The sequence below is a fragment of the Tachysurus fulvidraco genome, chromosome 9, assembly GCF_022655615.1.
Source record: "Tachysurus fulvidraco isolate hzauxx_2018 chromosome 9, HZAU_PFXX_2.0, whole genome shotgun sequence".
NCBI lineage: Eukaryota > Metazoa > Chordata > Actinopteri > Siluriformes > Bagridae > Tachysurus > Tachysurus fulvidraco.
Window position 1 is genome coordinate 4,246,183 of NC_062526.1, and position 23,505 is coordinate 4,269,687.

The 23,505-nt window shown below is 38.3% G+C and overlaps 3 protein-coding genes across 8 annotated transcripts in view; 1 reads left to right on the forward strand and 2 right to left on the reverse strand.

Moving 5' to 3' along the window:
- Nucleotides 1-71: 71 nt before the first annotated feature.
- wsb2 (WD repeat and SOCS box containing 2) lies at nt 72-12,564 on the reverse strand. 4 transcript variants are annotated; one of them, XM_047818617.1, is made up of 10 exons: nt 12,481-12,564; nt 11,914-12,072; nt 9,223-9,391; nt 8,085-8,269; nt 7,646-7,777; nt 5,370-5,470; nt 4,681-4,871; nt 3,524-3,616; nt 2,630-2,743; nt 75-1,616 (listed from the first exon to the last, which is right to left on the reverse strand). In XM_047818617.1, exons 2-10 carry the CDS (start codon nt 11,972-11,974, stop codon nt 1,415-1,417), a joined length of 1,248 nt encoding a protein of 415 aa, XP_047674573.1. In that variant the 5' UTR covers nt 11,975-12,072; nt 12,481-12,564; the 3' UTR covers nt 75-1,414. The 4 variants fall into 4 exon arrangements, with proteins under 4 accessions (XP_027018624.1, XP_047674574.1, XP_047674573.1 ...); XM_027162822.2 differs by having other exon boundaries at nt 11,914-12,102; nt 12,481-12,496; XM_027162823.2 differs by lacking the exons at nt 11,914-12,072; nt 12,481-12,564 and adding an exon at nt 8,628-8,704 and having other exon boundaries at nt 72-1,616; nt 9,223-9,360.
- A 1,112-nt stretch (nt 12,565-13,676) lies between these two features.
- vsig10 (V-set and immunoglobulin domain containing 10) lies at nt 13,677-22,392 on the reverse strand. Its single transcript, XM_027162821.2, has 9 exons — nt 22,006-22,392; nt 21,241-21,540; nt 20,309-20,617; nt 18,305-18,586; nt 16,221-16,505; nt 15,986-16,099; nt 15,876-15,888; nt 14,709-14,863; nt 13,677-14,250 (listed from the first exon to the last, which is right to left on the reverse strand). Exons 1-9 carry the CDS (start codon nt 22,055-22,057, stop codon nt 14,201-14,203), a joined length of 1,560 nt encoding a protein of 519 aa, XP_027018622.1. The 5' UTR covers nt 22,058-22,392; the 3' UTR covers nt 13,677-14,200.
- A 749-nt stretch (nt 22,393-23,141) lies between these two features.
- Nucleotides 23,142-23,505, forward strand: part of si:dkey-98f17.5 (uncharacterized protein LOC569123 homolog) — a 23,322-nt gene continuing 22,958 nt past the window's right edge. Inside the window, exon 1 of one of the 3 annotated variants that reach the window (XM_047818845.1) lies at nt 23,142-23,505. This exon is cut by the window's right edge and continues 37 nt beyond it. In XM_047818845.1, coding sequence (XP_047674801.1) covers nt 23,428-23,505 — 78 coding nt within the window. In that variant the 5' untranslated portion in view covers nt 23,142-23,427. The other 2 variants (XM_027162888.2, XM_027162887.2) reach the window with 2 other exon arrangements.

Consider the following 23,505-nt stretch of genomic DNA (forward strand, 5'->3'; position numbering starts at 1 on the left):
GGCATCTCTGGAAAATTGTCCGTAGTGTGTGAGTGAATGAGTGTGTGTGTGTGTGCCCTGCGATGGGTTGGCACTCCGTCCAGGGTGTATCCTGCCTCGATGCCCGATGACGCCTGAGATAGGCACAGGCTCCCTGTGACCCGAGAAGTTCGGATAAGCGGTAGAAAATGAATGAATATTAGCATCTACGTTGTTACGGGTCAATAGTGACACATTTATTTACTTCAATTTTTTTTTCAAAAAATGTAAACTTTAATATAAATCCAAAATGAAAAGCAGAACAAGTAATATTACAAAATGTAGATCTGCAAGGATGCTCTTTGTGTTGCTGATGTGGTGCTAGGTGCTAACTCTGCAGCTGTCTGACCAAGGCTTCGGCGGCCGGATCTCAGGTCTCTCAATGTGTGCCTCAATAAACATTAGTTGAGTTCCACCAGAGATGGATGTAGGTCCACAACGCAAATGCATTGTACACAGACACATCTAGTATGTTATAAAACACAACCATTGGCCATCTCCTGGCAGTCGGCTTGTCCACTCCTCCATTGTTTCCGTTATAATCCAGGATTATTATGGGCTTTATGTCTCTTCCTGATGACAGCTACGTTGTGAAAAGCGGACTTTTTTTTTTATTGTGCCCACCATGGGAATTTTCCTCCTGAGAAGTTCTTGTCTAAGGTCATAGCTGGTAAAAAATATGGTCACACGTGATATTGTGACCCCGCAGTCCAGTAGTCGTATCAAGGACTACAAGTTTTCCTTGTATTTCTCAAGGAAGCCACTCCGTGTAAAACTGTAGATTAGATTTATAGCTGGTTTTTGCATCACAGACCGCCCAGATTTTGCCTGGATTACTAGGCATATATTGCCGGAAGGGGCATTTTCCACGGAAAATTTATTCTCACCTCTGGCCCTCGGTTGAACATCAATGGAATGAGAAGCACCCGTCTCTCCCAGACATCCCTGACAGTAGCAAGCATGTCAGATTTTGGTTTGTATTTGTGAGTATTTTGTTTTATCTGTTCAGGAAAGGTGAATGATTTCAATTTGGCACTAATCATTGTATTATAATCTTATATTAGAACTGGTTTGAAACCGACCCTAACGACACAAAGGTCATCGATTTCACCAGAGCATTTTATAATTCAGTTAAATTGATTTTTTTTTTTTGGTTTATTTTGTTTAAATAGAAGTTTCTGACTTGAAGCCTTGATGCAGTAAACATACTTAATGCATTTAAAAAACGGGTCAGTGCCAAACCTAACACAAGAGAAAGGTTAAATAAATAAATAAATTTGTACTTCAGAATCAGTGTCCTTTTCTTCGTGTGTGTGTGTGTATGTATGTATGTATGTATGTATGTATATCGTGTAGCAGCCTCGTGTAGCAGCCATGACCCAAAAGCTCTTCATCGTCATCTATGATGTTCACTGCAGCACAGAATTCTTTTCTTAGGAATGTCTCGGTACGTCAGGAAGTCCAGGATCTTCTTGGGGATCGGTAAAGCCTGCACCTGGTAGGTGGACACCGAGAACCTGAGCGCAGTGCGGCACAAATGGCGCAGGCTGGAAACCTGACAAGGAACTTTCCAAAACTTTACATGTCCTTCTCGACACCTGGGATAAAAAAAAAAAAAACAAGCCACACACACACACACACACACACACACACACACACACACACACACACACAATTTCATTAAAGCTAAAAATAACGATTTTAACAGATTATGCTTTTACAGCAATGAAGGTGGATTTTTTATTTATTTTTTTTTTAGCATTTAAAACTAGAGTATATTTTAATACCGGATAAATCAAAGGAAAGCAGGCTGTTCCAATATAGTAGCTGTAGATTTATTTTTTTGCTTTTTTTTTAAAATTTGCCACGCCACCTTAACGCATCAACCGAGCTTGAATTTGCTTGGAAGAAATTAGTAGTATTTTTGAATAAAGTAAATCTGTTTATTGATTCGGGAGGCACGGTGGCTTAGTGGTTAGCACGTTCGCCTCACACCTCCAGGGTTGGGGGATCGATTCCCGCCTCCGCCTTGTGTGTGTGGAGTTTGAATGTTCTCCCCGTGCCTCGGGGGTTTCCTCCGGGTACTCCGGTTTCCTCCCCCGGTCCAAAGACATGCATGGTAGGTTGATTGGCATCTCTGGAAAATTGTCCGTAGTGTGTGAGTGAATGAGAGTGTGTGTGTGTGTATGCCCTGCGATGGGTTGGCACTCCGTCCAGGGTGTATCCTGCCTCGATGCCCGATGAGAAGTTCGGATAAGCGGTAGAAAATGAATGAATGAATGAATATATTATACAAAACTAACTGTTACATGTTAAATATAATGTGCTATTTCTAATTCTGCTATTTTTGTTGAGTTTTAATGATGAAGGTTAAAGTTTAGGGATATGATTCCAATCAAAATTCAGATTATGTGGTAACTTTAAATAGAAATGAGGTAACAGTATTTCTGCTGACTCGACCTCCATTATTTTAAGTGCCATTCAGATGAATTACTAAGTCTGATATTTCAGGATGCAATATGCTTTAATCAGATGTAACACAGTGATAATGTGAGGAAGGTTTTGTACTGTAGGTTACTTCGAGCCAGTGTGTTATTGTGTTGTGGGTTACCCCGTAGCGATGACGCTGCCTCGTGGGTGGAAGGCACAGCACAGGCCGCTAACTCGGTTATGATCTGACACCAAGACCAGTTTGTCTTGTTCCATGTCCCAGATACGTAACGCCCTGTCAAACAATGCCAGGAGAAAGGGACAGAGTCTGACAGAGGTCCCAGTGAACACATGCCTGAGCATGTACTTTACACACTATATATACTGTACATACACCTGAACATGCTAAACACTGAAATCACACAAGGACTGGCTTCAAGATTTTACTCGAGAATTAGTTATCTAGTCACGAAGTGTTCTAGAGGAAAATATTTTTACGTCTTATTCAATTATATAATATTTTTATTATAATATTTATATAATTATATTTTTGCATGTAAAAACATTTACATCAAATATTTTTTTCTTTCATTATATTTGTTTTTTTTAGTACGGAACATATATATATACACACACATAAAAAACAAAAAAAAACCATATATATATAAAATTGTTCTCTCTTTTTTTTTAGTAAGGATCATTTAAGTGTTTTTTTGTTTTGTTCTGTTATTTATTTCTTTCTAAGAAATTTCTCTCTTTTTATTATTATTATTATTATCATTATCATTATTATTATTATTATTCGTGTTATTTTATTGATGAACATTTAAACCTGATATTTTCTCCGTTTTATTTATTTATTTGTAAGGAACATTTATATCTGAATTTTTTTATTTATTTATTTATTTATTTATTTATTTATTTATTTATTTTAAAATAAAGAAGATTTATATCTGAGAGTACACAAAGACCGATCCTAAGTATCTGACCGTGCACTTGTGGCTGGTCGTGTATACAAATCTATAATAAATGAATAAAAATAATAAAATGATCTGTATCAATAAATTTGTCTCACATGTAGTCTTTAAAAGCCAGATGAGGGAATGTAGGAGAAAAAGTCAAAGCCATCAGCAGATTTTCATTTCTGGGCTCACACCGATCGCAGTCCCTGTAGGAAAAAAATAAAGAGTTAAAAAACCAGCAATCGTACATTATTTAATAGTTTAATCTATTAGGCTTAGAACCAAACCTGTGTGGAAGAATATCGTTTGTTATGCAATCGATAAAAAGAAAAAAGTGTCTTATTTTTAAGATAAAGCTACTGTATAATGAAGGTGTAGACATGACAATACAGTTGACCATCATTAAGGACAAGCCTGGAGAGAGCATGTTAAAGCTGTGCTTTGTAATTTTTTTTAATACTTCTAGAAATATATTTGTCAAAGATCCCATTTTAAACCCATTTTGTACCCATCCCGAGGCATCCAGACGTTGTACCAGCTCCCAATGTCCTCTGTGGGACATAGCCTTCGGACGTCCACTGAGCCGAGGCCGACTCTAAGAATCCTGAGACATCTTAGACTCTGTGATACTAAGGAGATCTGAGGTCCATGATCCTTACACCAATACAACATTTATTTGACTATATATTACAATCACACCCCCAGTGTCACCCATATGAGGATGGGTTCCCCCTTGATTCCGGTTCCTCTCAAGGTACCAAGGTACCTTTACCAATTTACCAGTTTTTCCTTGCCACTGCTGTCACATCAGACTTGCTGTAGGGGGATAAATACATACAGATTGTGAACTATATATATATCTAATAATAATCTAGAATTTTTTATTCTGTCAATTCTTTTTCCTTTATCATTAATTATGTTTACCTTCTGCTCTATGTTTATGTTCTGTAAAGCTGCTTTGAGACAATGTCTATTGTAAAAAGCGCTATACAAATAAACTTGAATTGAATTGAATTGAATTAAACAAACTGATCTGTAATATTTCTTTATACTACATCTGGCTAGTTTCCTTCTTACAGCCTTTCGATTACATTTTTCTGACCCTGAAATAACCTTTTTGCTAAAAGGCAACTCCTGAAACATAACTGAAACAAATAAATAAATGTAGCTTCATAAACGGAATTAAAGGCTAACGATGTTTGGTTGCAGGTCCTAAAATGACAAAAACGCTCCTTAAACCCTTTAACGACCGACTCGCTCGCTCACTCACTCCACTTTAATCAGGTGATCTGCGGTGTAGGGATCCCACAGGTCCAGCCACCATCCTGTCAGAGCTTGATAAGACCCAACCGCGAGCAGCGCTCCGTCGGCAGAGAAGTCGCAGGACACCATGGAGCGCTGGTGTTTGTATTTCAGGTTCCTGACAAAAGTGAAGGATCGAAGACTCCAAAGATAAACTTTCTGTTAGGACGAAAGGACGCCGTCCAATCAGAAACAATCCCCGAATCTAGCTTTCTTTGTTTTCTTTATTAAATTCACTGACTGGAAAAGAAATGCATGTAGTAATATATAATAAAGTTTTGTTTATAAATGTTAAATTCTAACTAAAATAAAGTACTAAGAGTTCTATACTCATTTTATTGACATTTTACATTAACTATCGGTTTAAATATAATGCTGAGACAAGGCTAAAGGCTTTTATTGAACATGCATTGTGTCGTTGTTCTTATCTAAGAGTTTATTGAACTCATTGACAATCTGGAACAATCCATTAGCAGCACAACAACATTTTAGCACGTGGATGACATGATGAAGCACATGATGATGTTCTTCGGAGAAACGTTCAGGTAGAACAAGTCTAAGTGATCAAAGTCACTTCTTCTTATAGCTAGAATCCAGACTCTAACAGCTCGGCTTTTTGTGACTAGCTTATTAAGCGTAATCAGTAAATCTACTCACTGTGTCGAGGTTACAGACTGAAGCGATCAGACTGCTATCTGGAGACACAGAACATTTGAACAACCAGAAGTTTGGACCTGTGAGCACACGGGATGGTTGACCTGGAGATGTTAAACGATAAAAAACAATGTGGGTGTGAGCATGTACTAAAATGAGATGATTAAATTATTGTCAATGACATGGCTGTATAACGACAAACATATCTGAGGTAAGGTAAAAATAAATAAATAAATAGTCACGCATTGAGAGTGACAGTCACTCATTTGGGTCTTTTGTCACGCTCTCCCACCAGACACTGTATTTCTCACGCAGAAAAACTTACTATTTATCATACGTATGTTTAATAAGCCTCAACGCCCAAAATGTATCAGTCCGCACCGCTGTCTCTATGGAATCGGGCAGGAATCATGCGCGTGTTCCCTGGAGTTCTTAGTCGATCCTGACACTTATCAGTCAATCAAAAAAAAAGAGGCTACACAATAGCCAATCAGAAAATAGCACTATTGTATCTGGGTAAGATTTAACGCAACAACCAATGAGAAAAAGCAAATCCTGGAATTGTTCCGCATCATCCTCATTCACCCACAACAAGTAGTCTAGGCCATTGGTTCTCAAACTGGGGGCCCTGAGATGGTGCCAGGGGGCCTCGGTTCACTGACAGCACCTGCTCAGAACAAATAGTCTAGGCCAGTGGTTCTCAAACTGGGGGCCCTGAGATGGTGCCAGGGGGCCTCGGTTCACTGACAGCACCTGCTCAGAACAAGTAGTCTAGGCCAGTGGTTCTCAAAGTGGGGGCCCTGAGATGGTGCCAGGTGGCCCCAGTTTTATGGCATTTTATAAAATAATGAATTCATCATAAATTCCGTGTAATTAAATCTCAGAAAAACAAGGCTACTAACCACCAGCATCATTTTAATATGTTTAGTTTAATTCAAATATTAAGTATGGAATGTTTTATGTAATAAATTTTCTTTTGGGGGCAAGTAGGGGGCACTCCCATTGTTGTTTTGGGTGGAGGGTTGGAGATGTCACTTTTGCCTGTCTTCAAAACTTGAGAGCCCTGAAGCAGCTAGCATGTTGCATAGTAATATCTTCAATAGCCTAGCAATACCTGCTTTTCCTCCTCAATGGGAGAAATATAAAGGGTGAAGAAATGTAATATACAGTGTAATGTTTCATCAGCTAGCAACTCTCAGAGTAGTGTAGCTAGTTTGCTGTTTTATTATGCAAATTGTCATATAAACTAAAAAACTGATTATTAGAGTTAGCTTGATGTTAAATAAGCCTGCTACTGATATAAGTAGAGTGGATTTAGTTAGCTAGAAATCAATAGCTAGCATGCTAATAGCATAATAAAGCTACATGTAGCTAGATGGATGGTGTTAAGCCAAGGATTTGTCTTTGAAATAGCTAGAAATAATTAGCTAAACAGCTAGCCCATTTCAGTAGTTAATTACAACAGTTAGATAATCACTTGTGTTGAATTAATATATATATATAGATTTGAGGGGGGCATGGTGGCTTAGTGGTTAGCCTGTTCGCCTCACATCTCCAGGGTCGGGGTTCGATTCCCACCTCCGCCTTGTGTGTGTGGAGTTTGCATGTTCTCCCCGTGCCTCGGGGGTTTCCTCCGGGTACTCCGGTTTCCTCCCCCGGTCCAAAGACATGCATGGTAGGTTGATTGGCATCTCTGGAAAATTGTCCGTAGTGTGTGATTGCGTGAGTGAATGAGAGTGTGTGTGTGTGCCCTGCGATGGGTTGGCACTCCGTCCAGGGTGTATCCTGCCTCGATGCCCGATGACGCCTGAGATAGGCACAGGCTCCCCGTGACCCGAGGTAGTTTGGATAAGCGGTAGAAAATGAGTGACTGAGTGAATTATAGATTTGAGTTTTAACATTGTGGGGACATTTTAATATATTTACCATGAGAAACACAGTGAATAGGGCTAAAGAGGTTGGATTAGTTTATGCTTTACAGTATGTGTTATACCGAGAGCCATCACTGCAGCAGTTAAACACTGGCTAGCTAGCCAAGCTAGCTAAGTTAACACCTTACAACTCCAAGGTTATAAGCAATGTTTCATCACTTTGTGTTCTGTATCTACATGGTGAAACTTAAATTATGACCAAAATGTGATGTACCTTGTCCCACAGACTGGCTCATTTAATTAAGTATCTAGCTTAGTAAGTATTAATGCTACACAGCAGTCTATCATTCATATGAAGAAAGTGTTTTTCATAAAAAAGATCGTTTTTATGAAGAAAGATAAAATCACCTTTCTCTGCCAAGTCCCATACTCTTAAAGTTTTATCCCTGGAAGCTGACACGAGAGTGAGGCTCCCATTTGGAGTGAAGACCAAATCTCTTACGACTGACCGGTGGCCTGTCAGATTGAACAGTAATTCTCCTAAAAGTGAAGTGTTAGACAAAAAGGAACTGGTCTGTTAACAATGTGTGTGTGTGTGTGTGTGTGTGTGTTTTATGTGTGTATACAGTGCATGTTTGAACAATTGGGCAATCAAGATTACTCAAGCATCACTGCTATGTAAAGTGTGACTGAGTACAAAGTTCGTTCATACCACATGAGGACAAACCCTGTTTTTAAACACACACGATCCAGTTAAACGTACAGGATGATGATATGGTTATGCTTTTAGATCTTTTAACAACTGATAACGAGTATCTTGTAAAAACACAACTGCCAAAGCTCTTACCGGTGGAGACGACCCACACCTTGATTGTCCCGTTAGTGAGGCCTGTTGCTAGCAGCAGTTCTTGGCCTTTTACAGGCAGTTTTTTCAATTTCTCCCGATTTGAGATGCGCGGGCCGAACGCCATGCCCCACACGATGTCTCCGCAGTCCAGCAGTTTTTCTTCAGTGTAAGAGTTTGGAGTATGACTACAAACAAACACCAAGCATGAGATGTTGTAGGTGCAAACAAAAACCCAAATAGGTTCTTATTCGCTTTAAATTAAAACAGTTCATCGAGGGTTCTTTGAATGGTTAAAGCTTGTTGTTACATGGAAGATTTTCTTGAAAGCTTAGCTTCCATAGTAGTAAGGTTAAACGAAATACCTTTAACAGGTCTCCAAAGAGACAAAGGAATGACTGATTAATCACTTAGGGAGCTAGAAGGACCTCTCGGTCAACGTCCTAGAGATTTAGCATAGTAGCATAGTGTCCGTTTTATTTCTGACCACACATTACTGAATCACATCATCTGGATTTAACGTGTTGGCTTACATTTTTAACTAACCTCCAAGTCATAGGTGTGGTTCACAAAATGTCCAACAGGAAACAAGATCTCCAGGAATCTAGTTGGTGACCAAAATCCTAGAGCATACAAGCTATTCATTTCAATGTCGTGTACTTTTTTAGGTGCAAATTTACCAACTATGAAAATTGTTAAATATTGACACCATGCAATATGCTAATCCTATCGTTATTTTTCAAATTATATAAAAATCTCAATCGTTACCAAATAACGAGACCGAGTAAACTCAAGCGCTCGTCATTGGTGTCGATCCTCTTAAAAAATTATTTCAAAGGATTTGTGGTTGAAGGAATACACTTGTTGTGGATCCTTATTTGGATTCAGCTCACTGGTGTAGCTTTGTACGTATATCTGCTTTGCTTAAATGTAGCTGTCTAATAGATTTTTCTGATTGTACCGTTAAAAACACCAAGAGTCATCCAAGAGTCATCCACAGAACCCAAACACAAGCTCATCCACTGCATGTGAGGTAGTGAAGAGCACACAATCACAATAAAAAAATCACCACTAACAGTAAAGGTATTGATCGTCTCATGATTCAGAACTAATGTGAAATTCTGGCCAGGGTTTCACGTACAGGTTGGACGGCAGTGGCCACGGCAGAACCTTCACTAGTCCATAACCAGCGGACCAGGCGAACCGTGTACCGTCCGGAGAGAAACACACGCTCCATGTCTCACAGCCAGGCGAGCCGTAGAGCCGGGGCTGGAAATCAGGGGTCAGCTCCGAAATCAGATTATCTCCATCTAAAAGACCGGGCGCAAATGAATGAACAGTTATCTACAGTATCTAAACCTGATAGTTATGATTCTCAAGTGAATGTCTGGATTATTTGGGGGAATCAGGACATTTGATGTGCAGTAAAAAGCAGAAATACACCTGATATATCATTGACTCCAATGAAGTGTTAAAAACTAGATGAAATCAGACTGTCCTAGATCTTTTACAATTTTCACAACATACCACAACATTACCTGATACATAACAAGTGATCTGATCGGTCTAAAGCCGTACAAGCGGGTCGGCTGTCGGCTTTTCACGGATTAGAATACTGAACTGAATAACGAGTGACCGACGATACGGTAGTTTACTAACAAGAAACAAATTATCATCAAGAAGTAAGCATTTTATTATTTATCTTTCTGTAGCTGCTATAACGCAAACACCAGAATATTTGCGAGATAATATTTTTATAAATAGAAAAAACTTTTAGCTGCTGGCACAGTGTGGTGTAATGTGAATTTATCACAGCAGCAAAACATTAGTTCCTGTTATCAGTTGTAGCAGCTGTTAAGTGTAAGCGGTAAAATTTATCCCTCATAAAGTTTTTTTTTTTCATTTGATTTTTTTCTTCCTCTTTCGTGAAGCGAACAATAAAATTTCATTACGGCTTTACATATGACTGTTACAAAGCTATCCATAAACATCTTACAGAAAGCTTCGCCATATTACCAATTACACTGGGATTGTGTGTGTGTGTGTGTGTGTGTTTTTAATTAAAGCCGGCCTAGTGTCAGAGCTGCTGCTACAGAAAATAACTTCATGTACAATGAGTCTACTCTTAAATTGTATTATTAAAATTAAAAAAATTAAATCAAATTAAATAAAAAAATATATTATTATTATACTCTCACTCACACACACTCGAACCGACAGTCTGACATGTAACCACAAAATGTAATTCCTGTTTGTGTTGTGTGTTATTTTAATACACCGTGAAACATCTCATGATGGTTAAACTTACAAACGAATGTTCATCTGCTGCCTTAGAAACATGAGTCGACTCAATTCAGATTTGGTTCGACTCACAAACAGTAGAGACACTAGATGAAGATTCATATTTCAAATCTTCTAAACTTGAGTTCAATATAAAAAAAATGTGTCATGGAAAGAATTCAAAGACAAGAACTAGTTTTAGATAAGCAGACTATCATGTTTTACAGTGTATGTGCAGTATTTAATAACACACACACAAACACACACACACACACACACACACACACACACACACACACACACACAAACACACACACACACACACACACAAGAATTTTAAACCCAAGAATGACACAGAAGATTTTTGCTTAATACAAAATCACACGTTTCCAAATAGTACCTTATTGACACAATTTTTAACAAACTTCTCAAGAATTTATGTCAAAATTCACCGCATGCTACAAAACGACTGATAAAAGAAGTCCCCTCCCTTTTCGCTTGAACCAAAAGAATTCGATGAGCGTAATAGCGAGAGATCAAAAACACGATTTGTAGAAATAAGGAAGGGTCACGAGCTAGAGCTAAAAGACACTGATTTTCAACAATCATTTTTACAACATGTGAATTAGAGATGATGTGTGAATAGAATAGATATGTTTGTATCAATCAAATGAATTTAGACATACAGTATGCAAGGAATTCATTAAATTAAGGCAACGGTTATAATCAGATCATTATCTGTAATATGACACTATGAACACCTATGATCAGAAAAAAAAGAGACAGATGAGTGATGTATAAATAAACTAGATGGACTTCCTGTAACCTTGAAAATGAATAAAAAAATACTTTTTTTCAGAAGCTTTTTCAGAGCTAGTCAGACTTTATTCTGTTGTAATGGTGTTATACAACATATCATTTACATTACATTACATTTACATTTCTGGTATTTAGCAGACTCCCTTATCCAGAGTGACTTACTATTGATTTCAATTTATACAACTGAGCAATTAAGGGTTAAGGGCCTTGTTCAGGGGCCCAGCTGTGGCAGCTTGTTGGCAACCTGGGATTTAAACTCATAACCTTCTGGTCATTAGCCCAACGCCTTAACCACTAGTCTACCACATCCCCTGTTCGTTCGTATCGTTGCAGTTTCAGTGTTAATGTTAAATATACTGAACGCATCATGTATGGAAACTGTCTAGTATTAGTCATAATAGTATTATTATAGTAAACACCCCTAGTATTAAACGATACTGTTAATTCTGTTCAAGACAGAAACAATTCTATTTTAGTACAAATGCATTACATTAGGGTTGGATTTCACACAGTCTACATCTCTCTGGTGTTTAATCATTAAACTGATCAGAGTGCTGAGGTCGCCATGGTGTGTGTGTGTGTGTGTGTGTGTGTGTGTGTGTGTGTGTGTGTGTGTGTTTATTTTCAGCTGATTTCAGCTTCTTTGATTGTTTAATTAATGACGTCACAGTGTCTAATTCTAAGGCACGTTTTTTTTAACACAGCAGGTTCATGTTAAAAGCTCAGGACTTACCCTTGTTTCTGGTGGTGAGTGTGTCGATGGGAGAATATGGAAGATGTGTATGTGCCTCCATCTACAAGGCATTATTACACTCACTGGTTGACGGTAAGATAACCAACACAGCACAGTGCGTCTCCCACGACGCGACACCGCCCGGGTTGCCAGATATCACTGAGACGACACGACACACTGAATCGGTTCCTTTGAACAAACCAGTTTCAGTGACTCGAGCTACGCGTTTAAGATTCGTTTCAGGACAAAATGACGAAATGACGTGGAAACGTTTTAAGAGTCCACAGAAATCCAGAAATGGGCATGACTTCCATTTATAACGTTATAAATAAAATTTAATTCTTTAGTTCTTTTTTAATTATTATTATTATTATTATTTTTTGCATATTTTCTTCCATGCATATATACCTTTAAATTTAAATATCGATTTTATGTTATTTTAAATTATTTTTCAAATAATAATGAACACGATTAACAGTCTGGGCTTTTTTTTTCTTTCTTTTTTTAACCTTACTAGTATTTAGATTTCTCTCAGCATGAACATCTCATGGCATACAAACTACTCACCTAATTCTCAAATCTGATTGGTGAGAAAGTTACTAATTAACTAATTACTAATTGATTGATTGCCTATAAAGGCGGTTCTGGTAGCTTCTAGTGTCAAGGTTTCCATAGCAACAGCTATCGTTTCTATAGCAACAGCTAACATTTATTTCTACCAAGAATCCAAACACCAAGCTGTGTGTGTGTGTGTGTGTGTGTGTGTGTGTGTGTGTGTGTGTGTGTGTGTGTGTGTGTGTGTGATACCAAATCAGTGGAAACTTATTTCAAGAATTTACTTTAGTTCTTATTTCTAACTTATTTGAAGAATATTTGATATAAACATAAGGTCAAAGGAAGGAATAAAAGAATAGGAATAGGAAGAAATTAAACACTTCAAGCTGAAATCTTTATTTTCTGTAAACATTCATCAAAACAATCGTTTCCTCTTAAATCATTTCCTTTTTAAATCTCAACACACCTAGAAGGATCTGTAAGATTGTGGAATCGAGTGTGCTGTGTCGTGTTGTGGCGATCATGAACGAATCGATTCTTTTGACTGAACGTGAAGAGTCGATTCGAAAGTTTGTTTGTTGTTTTTTGTTGTTGTTGTTGTTGTTGTTGTTGTTTTCCTCGGCTGTAGATGTAGATAATGCAGCCACAAATTACCAAATATATAATTAGTTATTAGGGAAAAAAAAACGACCATTGTACTGTAAACATTGTCCACTTCAGCACAAAATTCCAGTGAATCGTTTTAAGAGTCGACTCTTATTGGTAACCCGAAGTAAATAACCTGGGTCGCTAAAAAAGAGTCATAATTCCCACCAGAGGAGTGTGATAAACATCCTGTCACGTGAGGCCTCATTAGATCGCAGTTTTTTTCCTATCAACATTTACACTGAATGGTTAGAAAATATTTTCTATGTAAAATATATACAACAATGATTATTTATACAAACTGATAATTACACGGTTCTCTGTAAACCTTGCCAATTATTTCTAAAATATCCCTGATATTATATTGTCTTGTTAGGAAGTAGAAAGGGCAATATTTTAGCTAGCATAATAATAATAATAATAATAATAATAATAATAATAATAATAATAATAATAATAATCCAAACACTTATTCCTGTCTAATTTATAAAAAAAAGAAAAAAAAGAAATAGGCAATAGAAAAAAAAATGATTAATTGTGACAACATTTTCCTGACACCTTCGGTCATTTCTCATCAGATGAAATTATTTATTCAGAAAAATAAAGGACATCATTCACTGCACTAAAAACCCGCATTCAGTTTACAGTAGAAGTTATATTGCATCATTCTCCAAAAAAATCACTGAGAAGTAATGAAGTAAAACTTATTTTGCATTCAAATAACAGTGAAAGGGGGACAAAACAGCCGAATACATTCACTTAAAAAACAACAAAACACACACAAGCATGCACACACACACGCACACACAAAGCCTTTACGCTTTTATTGACAATATGGCCAAAACAACAGGGCAAGTAAACAAACACAAATGATTAGAATATTTTATAGAACTGATTGTATTTCACATGCACATAAAAACCAACACACACACACACACACGCGCGCGCACACACATTGCAAAATCAAATCCCTGCATTTGAAAAATGAACCAGTGAAATTGTAAATTCTGTAGAGTCACTAAAGCCCTCAAAGTCCCTAAAAAAGTCTTTATTTTCCATCTGGCTCCTTAAGATCCTTCTTGTGATCCTACTTGTGATGGTCTAAGTCTGTATCATTCATGTTATCTTCATGATCACCTGGAAAACACACAGTAAGATTTCCATTTAATTATGATGAAGAAAAACTACAACAAAACAACAACATTTTAAATGAATTTATTATTATAGACTCCTGCAGAGATGCAGTAGAGTTGTCTGATTGGTCAATAAGTAGCCCCGGTACTATAAATAAAACCAATAATGCATTATATTCAGTTACAGTAGCAAGCATCTTCGGCTTGTCTATCTGCACGAAAGAAATAATTTATTAACAGCGCCACTGCTGCAGTCTGCTGCAAATTTTACAATTAATGTTGTTTCTGTTTAAAAGGGTGAAGCCAGTAAAATCACATATCAAAACAAGGGAAAAAACATCACTGTTATTTAGTTGCTTTTGTTCCTCAGCCTTATATGTTTTGTCGTAGAGAATAATCTTTCAGGAATATGAAACTTTCCAGATTCACCGGATCAAACGTTAGCAAACAGCTCACACTTACTGGCCTGGACGTGGTGAATTTCCACGAGCGTCGTCGCTGAAGCAGAAACGTGGCCGTTAGTCAGAGAAGGGAGTCTCGGAACGGCGTTGTGGAAAACGTCTTCCTCGTCCGACTCGACGAGATTTATCACGTCTGCGTTGTCGTCCTTTAAACGACTGGAGAGAAGGAGATAAATCGCAGTTTTTAACTGAAACACTTTTCTTCTATAGAGCAAACATATAAAATTAACTGAGGTGCACAACTAGGTGAGCCTCGTGTATCAAACGCTCTAATTTTCATGGTTCAGTCATCTATAAAAGTGACCGCTGTTTTTCAATCTCGAAGCCTCGTCGTATCAGGATTACAGATTCGGACTCGTGTAGGGGGCGTGGCCTAAAATATGAACGTAACTCTGTACGTTAAAAGTTACTCAGATGACTATATTGTTCCAATCTGACACACGTTGACTGGGTAAAGAAAGACTTAAAAACAAAAAGTGTACAAATGTAGGCTAAATGCGGAAATGCTATGACGTGTCTGAAAGCTCTTACATTTAAATAAATTTACACAAAATAAGTCAATGTAAAAGTATGATACTTAAGTAAAAAAGACTAAGTCTTACTTTCTAATTAAAAATTCACGTCAAGAGGATATTAGCTACGGCTAATAACGGAGTAATTTCAAATCTCTCGTATGCTAGCTAGCATGTTATTAACTCTGACTGAATGCTAATATCTGGCAAATATTAGCTAAGGCAAACTGAAAACAGAATGCTAGCTAGGATGATAATACAACTAATGATACAAACTAGCCAAGTGCTTCTAGCTAGCATTCTGCTGTGATTAACGGGAGTATGTCGCAGCAGATAATTACATTTAGATTTACAGCATTTAGCAGACACTCTTATCCAGAGTGACTAACATTTTCTTATTTCAGTTTATACACCTGAGTAATTGAGGGTTAAGGGCCTTGCTCAGGGGCCCTGCAGTGGCAACTTGGTGGACCTGGGATTCGAACCAATGACCTTCTGATCAGTAGTCAAACACCTTAACCACTGAACTACCAAATCCCATAATTACAATAAACTGGATTAACCCAGTGAATGCTAACTCTACCATGTATAATTTTGTTGTTTGCATATATATTATTTAGCAAGTATATAATTTTTATACTCGTTTTTATACTTACCTAAACCAGAAACCTGTGGAAATAGAGGAAAAGTAGAAAATTAAATTTTCCATCCTTCAGAACAAAACATCTTAGCAGATTCTTCTCGATTTAGTAAAAGACATGCGTACCTAGGCAAATCCTGTCACGGCGTGTGTACACGAAATAGCCCACAGTGATTCCAGCTGCTAAAATTAAAATTGATATGAAGACCCCGACCATGGCTCCAGACGTATAGTTAGAAGCTGCAAATAAACATTTTTACATGTGAACTCTCTGGAACTTTAGTCTAAATACTTGCATACATTCTTAAAATACCTTTAAGAGGCAAACATGTTAAAGTTCAACAAAGAGAGCTTTATTTACATCTGATCGTAAGGTAGACCTCCAGTTCTTTGGCAGCGAGAACGTTTTCACTCCAGCAGAAATACACGCCCTGATCGTCTTTGGTGGCATTGACTATGGTGAGGCTCAGATTTGGACCCTCCTCAATAACAATGTACTTAGAGCTAGGAATGATGGGCTCTTGCTTTACTCCTCGCTGCCATACGGTTTTAGCAGGAGGCAGAGACTTGTACTCGGTGCATTTGAGGGTGATGTTCGTTCCTTCCAGTGCAGCAACCATTGGTTGTCCCTCCGGGTACGGAGCCGCTGTAACACAGAATATCAACGTTCATATTGTAGAATGGTCAAGAGTTTGGTATAATGTGGAGATGATGATGGTGTTCATCACATTACAGTGAAGGAGGTGTGGCCTCTGTATCTGTCAGTCTCATTAAAGGAGGTGTGGCCTCTCTATCTGTCAGTCTCATTGAAGGAGGCGTGGCCTTGGTTTCTGTCAGTCTCAGTGAAGGAGGCATGGCCTCTGTACATGTCAGTCTCATTGAAGGAGGTGTGGCCTTGGTATCTGTCAGTCTCATTGAAGGAGGCGTGGCCTTGGTATCTGTCAGTCTCAGTGATTGAGGTGTGGCCTTGGTATCTGTCAGTCTCAGTGAATGAGGCGTGGCCTCTTGATCTGTCAGTCTCAGGGAAGGAGGCGTGGCTTCGGTACCTGTCAATCTCATTGAAGGAGGCGTGGCCTCTTGATCTGTCAGTCTCAGTGAAAGAGGTGTGGCCTCTGTATCTGTCAGTCTCAGTGAAGGAGGCGTGGTCTCTGTATCTGTCAGTCTCAGTGAAGGAGGTGCAGCCAATGATAGATTAGACATTGGAGAGAAAAGGATTAATTTGATTTCTGTAACAAACCAGATTTGATTCAAAAAAGGTGTTTTTGGACCAGAATTTTTTTTGTTTGTTATGATTTATTATTTATGATGTTATTATTTTTCTTATATGTAATTTATAGGATTGTAATTTATATCTGGAGCATCTGGAGAATGAGAAGGTAAGTGTAGGTTAACGAATTTATGCACCACTTAATCTTAATTGAACACCAATATATTTATCTATTCTGATATAAAACTATTCTAATACTATTTTAATGCTGCAATGATATTTTTCTTCAAACACTGAAATCATACCCATCTAATATTAATACACTTTTTTTGCTATGCATTTCATCCTGTAATTTTAAGGTGCTTCGGTTTGAAAGGTCATTTCCATTCAGCTGATAATCAAAGTTTTGCTAGAAAACAAAAAAAAAAAAGAAAATAGTAAAAGTAGGAAATGGATGCACAGTCGCACAATCGATGCTTTAGAAGGAATTCATTCATTCATTCATTCATTTTCTACCGCTTATCCGAACTACTCGGGTCACGGGGAGCCTGTGTCTATCTCAGGCGTCATCGGGCATTGAGGCAGGATACACCCTGGACGGAGTGCCAACCCATCACAGTGCACACACACTCTCATTCACTCACACACTACGGACAATTTTCCAGAGATGCCAAACAACCTGCCATGCATGTCTTTGGAGCGGGGGGAGGAAACCGGAGTACTCGGAGGAAACCCCCGAGGCACGGGGAGAACATGCAAACTCCACACACACAAGGCAGAGGCAGGAATGGAACCCCTGACCCTGGAGGTGTGAGGCGAACGTGCTAACCACTAAGCCACCGTGCCCCCCAGAAGGAATACATATATATGAATAACTGTTTCTTGTATTGATTTCATTACAGATTGGATGAACATTCTTTTCTATTAAAGAAAAAAAATTATGTTGTCAGAGATGATCTACAGTCAATGCACAGCCCTAAAGGGCATGCATGCATGCAATAATAGAAACATTTTAAAGTGTATAACAGTATGAATAATTTAGAACTGAATAAACCATTCCTGAATTCTAATCAAACCTCATGTTGTATTAACACTATAGAGACATCTGTCCACCACTCCGGTCTTACCCTGTCTATGTTCAGATAACAACAAAAGGTCGTCTCTTTACACACTTACATAAGCATTATCACACGTTTATGCAACATCGTGTGTCTATGTATCAACACATCATCTCTTACCAAGTGTGAAGGTGCATTTCCTTATGTCCCCAGGCTTTAGTGCCATGTGTTTTCCTACACAGGTGATCTTCTGGCCCTCATACAGCATGCTCCTGTTCAGAAGCAGCTCAAAGTTCTCAGTCTCCTGCGATCTGTTTAGTTTAGGCTTCCTGTCTGTTTGTGAGTCCAATAAGATCGTTAGCGTTGGGGTCGGGTAAGCTCCGTACCAGGAGCAGTTAAAGAGGATCTGATCGAGCTGAGATCCATGGTGCCAAATGCAGTCTGGATGAGTCTCTGGAGCATCTGGAGAATGAGGAGAAGAAAGTGTAGGTTAACTAATATTAACCTAATACTGCTAAATCCTTTTTTTAACATTTATCTAATGTACATGTAATTCTTTTCTAACATTAATTGAAAGCTGAATTTATGCACCACTTAATGTTAATCTAAAATGTCGGTTTCTTCTCTACAACGTTAGAAGGATTCGGCCATTTTTGTCCACACACGCTGCTCAGGTACTGGTTCAGTCTCTTGTCATTTCTAGACTGGATTACTGCAACGCACTGCTGGCAGGTCTACCTATGAACGCAATCCGTCCTCTGCAAATGATCCGAAATGCAGCTGCACGGCTTGTTTTCAACCTGCCAAAGTTCTCCATACCGCCCCCCCTGCTGCAATCCCTCCACTGGCTTCCGGTAGCTGCACGCATCAGATTCAAAACACTGATGCTGGCCTACAAAGCCAAAAATGGACCAGCTCCCTCTTACCTCAAAGCCCTCATCACTCCTCGCACTGCACCTCGCACCCTCCGATCTACCAGCACTGCTCGACTGGTTCCACCATCTCTCAGGGTAAGAGGCAAGTATACTACAAGACTCTTCTCTGTTCTGGCACCGAGGTGGTGGAATGAACTTCCCCTAGAGGTCCGGACAGCTGAGTCACTGGCTATTTTAATGCGGCGGTTGAAGACCTACTTATTCAGGAAACATTTCAACTAGAGCTTCCTTCCTTATATTTTGCATCTAAAAAAAAAAAACCTTTGACACTTTTTCATTGTAACTTTGAACAAATGTTTTAAACTCATGGTATCTTAAGTATGTAACCTAATGAGCAGCATTAATGTATTCAATGTTAGAGATTTAAGCACTTATGTACGTCACTCTGGATAAGGGCATCTGCCAAATGCTCTAAATGTAAATGTAAAACCAATATTAGGCTCATCTAACATTTATCTAATGCTGATATAATACTATTTTAATGCTGCAATAACATTCGTCTTCAAACACTGAAATCTAATGTTAATACAGTGATATAATGCTCGTATAAAATTCATATAACTCACCCAACACGGTTATAACACTCATATGACTCACCCAACACGGTTATAACACTCATATGACTCACCCAACACGGTTATAACACTCATATGACTCACCCAACACGGTTATAACACTCATATGACTCACCCAACACGGTTATAACACTCATATGACTCACCCAACACGGTTATAACACTCATATAACTCACCCAACACGGTTATAACACTCATATAACTCACCCAACACGGTTATAACACTCATATAACTCACCCAACACGGTTATAACACTCATATAACTCACCCAACACGGTTATAACACTCATATAACTCACCCAACACGGTTATAACACTCATATAACTCACCCAACACGGGTATAACACTCATATAACTAACCCAGCACGGTTATAACATTCATATAACTCACCCAACACGGTTATAACACTCATATAACTAACCCAACACTGTTATAACACTCATATTACTAACCCAACACTGTTATAACACTCAAACACTAACATTCAAATAACCTAACTGATATAATGCTCATGTTTACATGCATGTAATTTTCTGTAACTCATCTAAACATGCATTATTATAACATTCAAGTAACCTACCTAGGGTCGATATAATGCTTATATATCATTAATGTAACGTTCATATAACTCATCTAGCACTGATATAACGAGGTCATTAGTAAGCCTTACAGTAGACGAGCAGTTCCAGGCTCCGTGTCTCATTTTTCATGGAGAGGACGTTCTGAGCGAGGCACGTGTAGTTTCTCTGATCCTCAGGCTGAACGTTAATGATCTCAATCTGCAGACATGATTTAGTCCCAAACGCCCTGCTTTGGTTTTCATTCTGAGCCAAATCCTCAAACATCCAGGTCATGTTCTGGGAGGGGAACGACGTGCTTGAACAGTTTATAATAATGGTGGAGGCTTTCAAGACAAACCACGTTCCGTTTGCGAGAGACGTCGCCGGTGTTACTTCTACCACCATGTTCTTTGGACCCTCTGGAAAAATACACAAGAGTGTGAACAGAAGGCTGTCGTTTCAAATAATATAATAAAAAAATATTGATAAAAAAAATTTCTTAATAATCAGAATCACTTAAATAATGATTTCCCTGAACTAAACTGAGACTAATATACAGACAGACAGACAGACAGACAGATAGAGATAAATTGACAGACAGACAGACAGACAGATATAGAGATAAATTAATAGACAGATAGATAGACAGACAGACAGTCAGACAGACAAACAAACAGACAGGTAGATAGACAGACAGATTGATAGATAGATAGATAGATAGATAGATAGATAGATAGATAGATAGATAGATAGATAGATAGATACATAGACAGACATGCAGACATATATATATATATTACAGACAGACAGATATACTGTATAGACAGATAGATAGCATTCTGCAGGAATATTTTATATAATTATAAATATTACATAAAGAAAGACGATGTCTCTAACATGCCTGTTGTGATTTGTAACTACACTGCAGGTGACACTGGCCAGTAAACCTGCTAAACCTGCTTCTCCTGGATCACGTGTCTTACAGAAACTAGCTTTGCCTACAGCTCTGAACTGCATAAGTGGGATATTTAGTGCACCGTACCTGTGACCAGTAGCTGAACGTTATGTTGTTTTTCGAAAGGCGGCTCAGTCTCACACACATACACGGCCTGGTCTATTTTCATCAAGCCAGCGATGTTCAAGCTGCTGTTGTTCAGGATTGATATATGTCCCACATGTTGCATGCTCTCAGGCTGAGAGTGGTTATGGGTGGCCAACACGACCTGGTTCTTTTTCCATCGGGTCAGCGATGGGGTTTTGTTGAAGGGGAGATCAGGGCATTGCAGCATGACGTTCTCCCCTAACTCACTGATTACTGTAACCTCCTCCTCATCTGCTAATGCTGTGTGAAAAACAACGAACACATTACAGCCGGTGCAAACGATCCAGAATGTTCAATTTACAGTACACTTCATATGCTGTCGAAACAGTTTCACACCCTACGTAGTGCCATTATCTACAGCAGGATGAACAGAGATACATCAAAAATAACTCTTTATACAGCATTTATATACATACTAACATTTATAGCAGGGGTCTTAAATCTTTTAATAACACAACCATACAGACTGACCACATATATTGATGTTAATGTACATTATTTTGTTCTAATTCAATCTCCAAACTAAAAATATACTACTGTAATGTTATTCATACAAAATATTATTGAGCTTTATACTGTATACGATTGAATCCCCTATAAACTACATAAGGTGTAGGATCCATGATGCCCCCTAAACATTTACCCTTTTCACTACCAAGACTGTTGGGCGTTAAAAGGTTAAAAAGGTGAACCGTGTAAATTTACCTGTTTGGTACAAGAGTAAAAAGGGCAGAAAAGTTAGTCCGGATGTTTTCATCGCTGCAGCCGGAAGTTTAGACGGACGAACTGGACTCACGCGCACGTTTGTTTAGGAAGTAAAAAGAGTCATGTTTATAAATGTAAACAGGAGCTGAGAGAAAACAGGAAGGACGACGGCTGTGGATCAGCGATGGAGAAAAAAACCCGTCAAATTCAGCTTCGGTTTCAGTTTCAGGGAAATTGTTAAGTCTTAACTGCGTCCATGTCCATGTCTGTTTATCTGTCTGTCTATCTATCTGTCTGTCTATCTATCTATCTATCTATCTATCTATCTATCTATCTATATATATATTTGTCTGTCTGCATGCTAACAATCTCTGATACACCTGTTGTTCTCTCTCTCTCTCTCTCTCTCTCTCTCTCTCTCACTCACACACACACACACACTCTCTCTCTCTCTCTCTCTCTCTCTCTCACACACACACACACACTCTCTCTCTCTCACTCACACACACACACTCTCTCTCTCTCTCTCTCTCTCTCTCTCACTCACACACTCTCTCTCTCTCTCTCTCTCTCACTCACACACACTCTCTCTCTCTCACTCACTCACTCACACACACCCGGAAGTGTTTTTTTTTTCTATACCGGATGTGCCACACCCTGCCTTACCTGGTTTCTTAAACTGACAGGTTGTTAAACATACAGAACTGAATTACTTACGAAACACTGCTCATAAACAGTTCTGTTATTGTTGTAATTGTGAAAAACACTAATGATAGTTATTTAAATCATAGTTGAACTTTAAGGACCCTTTTACTGTACTTACACTACATATATTTATTTGGTGTCTTCTCCAGTGTGTGTGGGATTGACTTCAGATCCACTGTGATTATTATTATTATTATTATTATTATTATTATTATTATTATTTTATTATCAGTAGTTGTAATATTACTATTATTATAATTACTATAATTACTATTATTATTATTGCTATTGTTATTGTTCATATTATTATTAATATTGTTGCTGTTATTATTATTATTATAATTGATTACTTATGAATACAGTGAGCATTTGAAGTATTAAAGGTCAAGCTGCAATCTCTCCCTCTCTCTCACACACACACTCTCTCTCTCTCTCTCTCTCTCTCTCTCTCTCTCTCTCTCTCACTACCTCACCAGACTTTTCCACATATTACTATTACTTTCCTACTACTTACTACTAGGCGTTATTATCTTTCAGTATTAGTTTATATAATTGTAACCTACTCTACATTTATTTAGATAATAAATAACAGAAAACACACTTTGCCCACACGGAGGCGCCCAAACGTCGCTTCAAGCAGAAAAGTGATTGGTGTCACACTCTAAACGATCCCCGCGTATTACCGCTCGTTATAAAGAGTTCCTGTTCAGTGTCAACATGTCGGGCAGTCGGAAACCCCGCTCAGTGGCCAACACTTTAGAAACAGCTATAACTACACCGAGCGAGAGGATTCTA

Coding starts and splice junctions, on each gene's coding strand:
- vsig10 (XM_027162821.2), bottom strand. CDS start 22,057: ATGAAAACATCCGGACTAACTTTTCTGCCCTTTTTACTCTTGTACCAA. Junction 20,618..21,240: donor CGTTCAGCTACTGGTCACAG/GTACGGTGCACT, acceptor GTATTTTTCCAG/AGGGTCCAAAGAACATGGTG. Junction 18,587..20,308: donor CCTGGAACTGCTCGTCTACT/GTAAGGCTTACT, acceptor CTCATTCTCCAG/ATGCTCCAGAGACTCATCCA.
- wsb2 (XM_047818617.1), bottom strand. CDS start 11,974: ATGGAGGCACATACACATCTTCCATATTCTCCCATCGACACACTCACC. Junction 7,778..8,084: donor GGTGTGGGTCGTCTCCACCG/GTAAGAGCTTTG, acceptor CTTCACTTTTAG/GAGAATTACTGTTCAATCTG. Junction 4,872..5,369: donor CAGTCTGTAACCTCGACACA/GTGAGTAGATTT, acceptor TCGTCCTAACAG/AAAGTTTATCTTTGGAGTCT.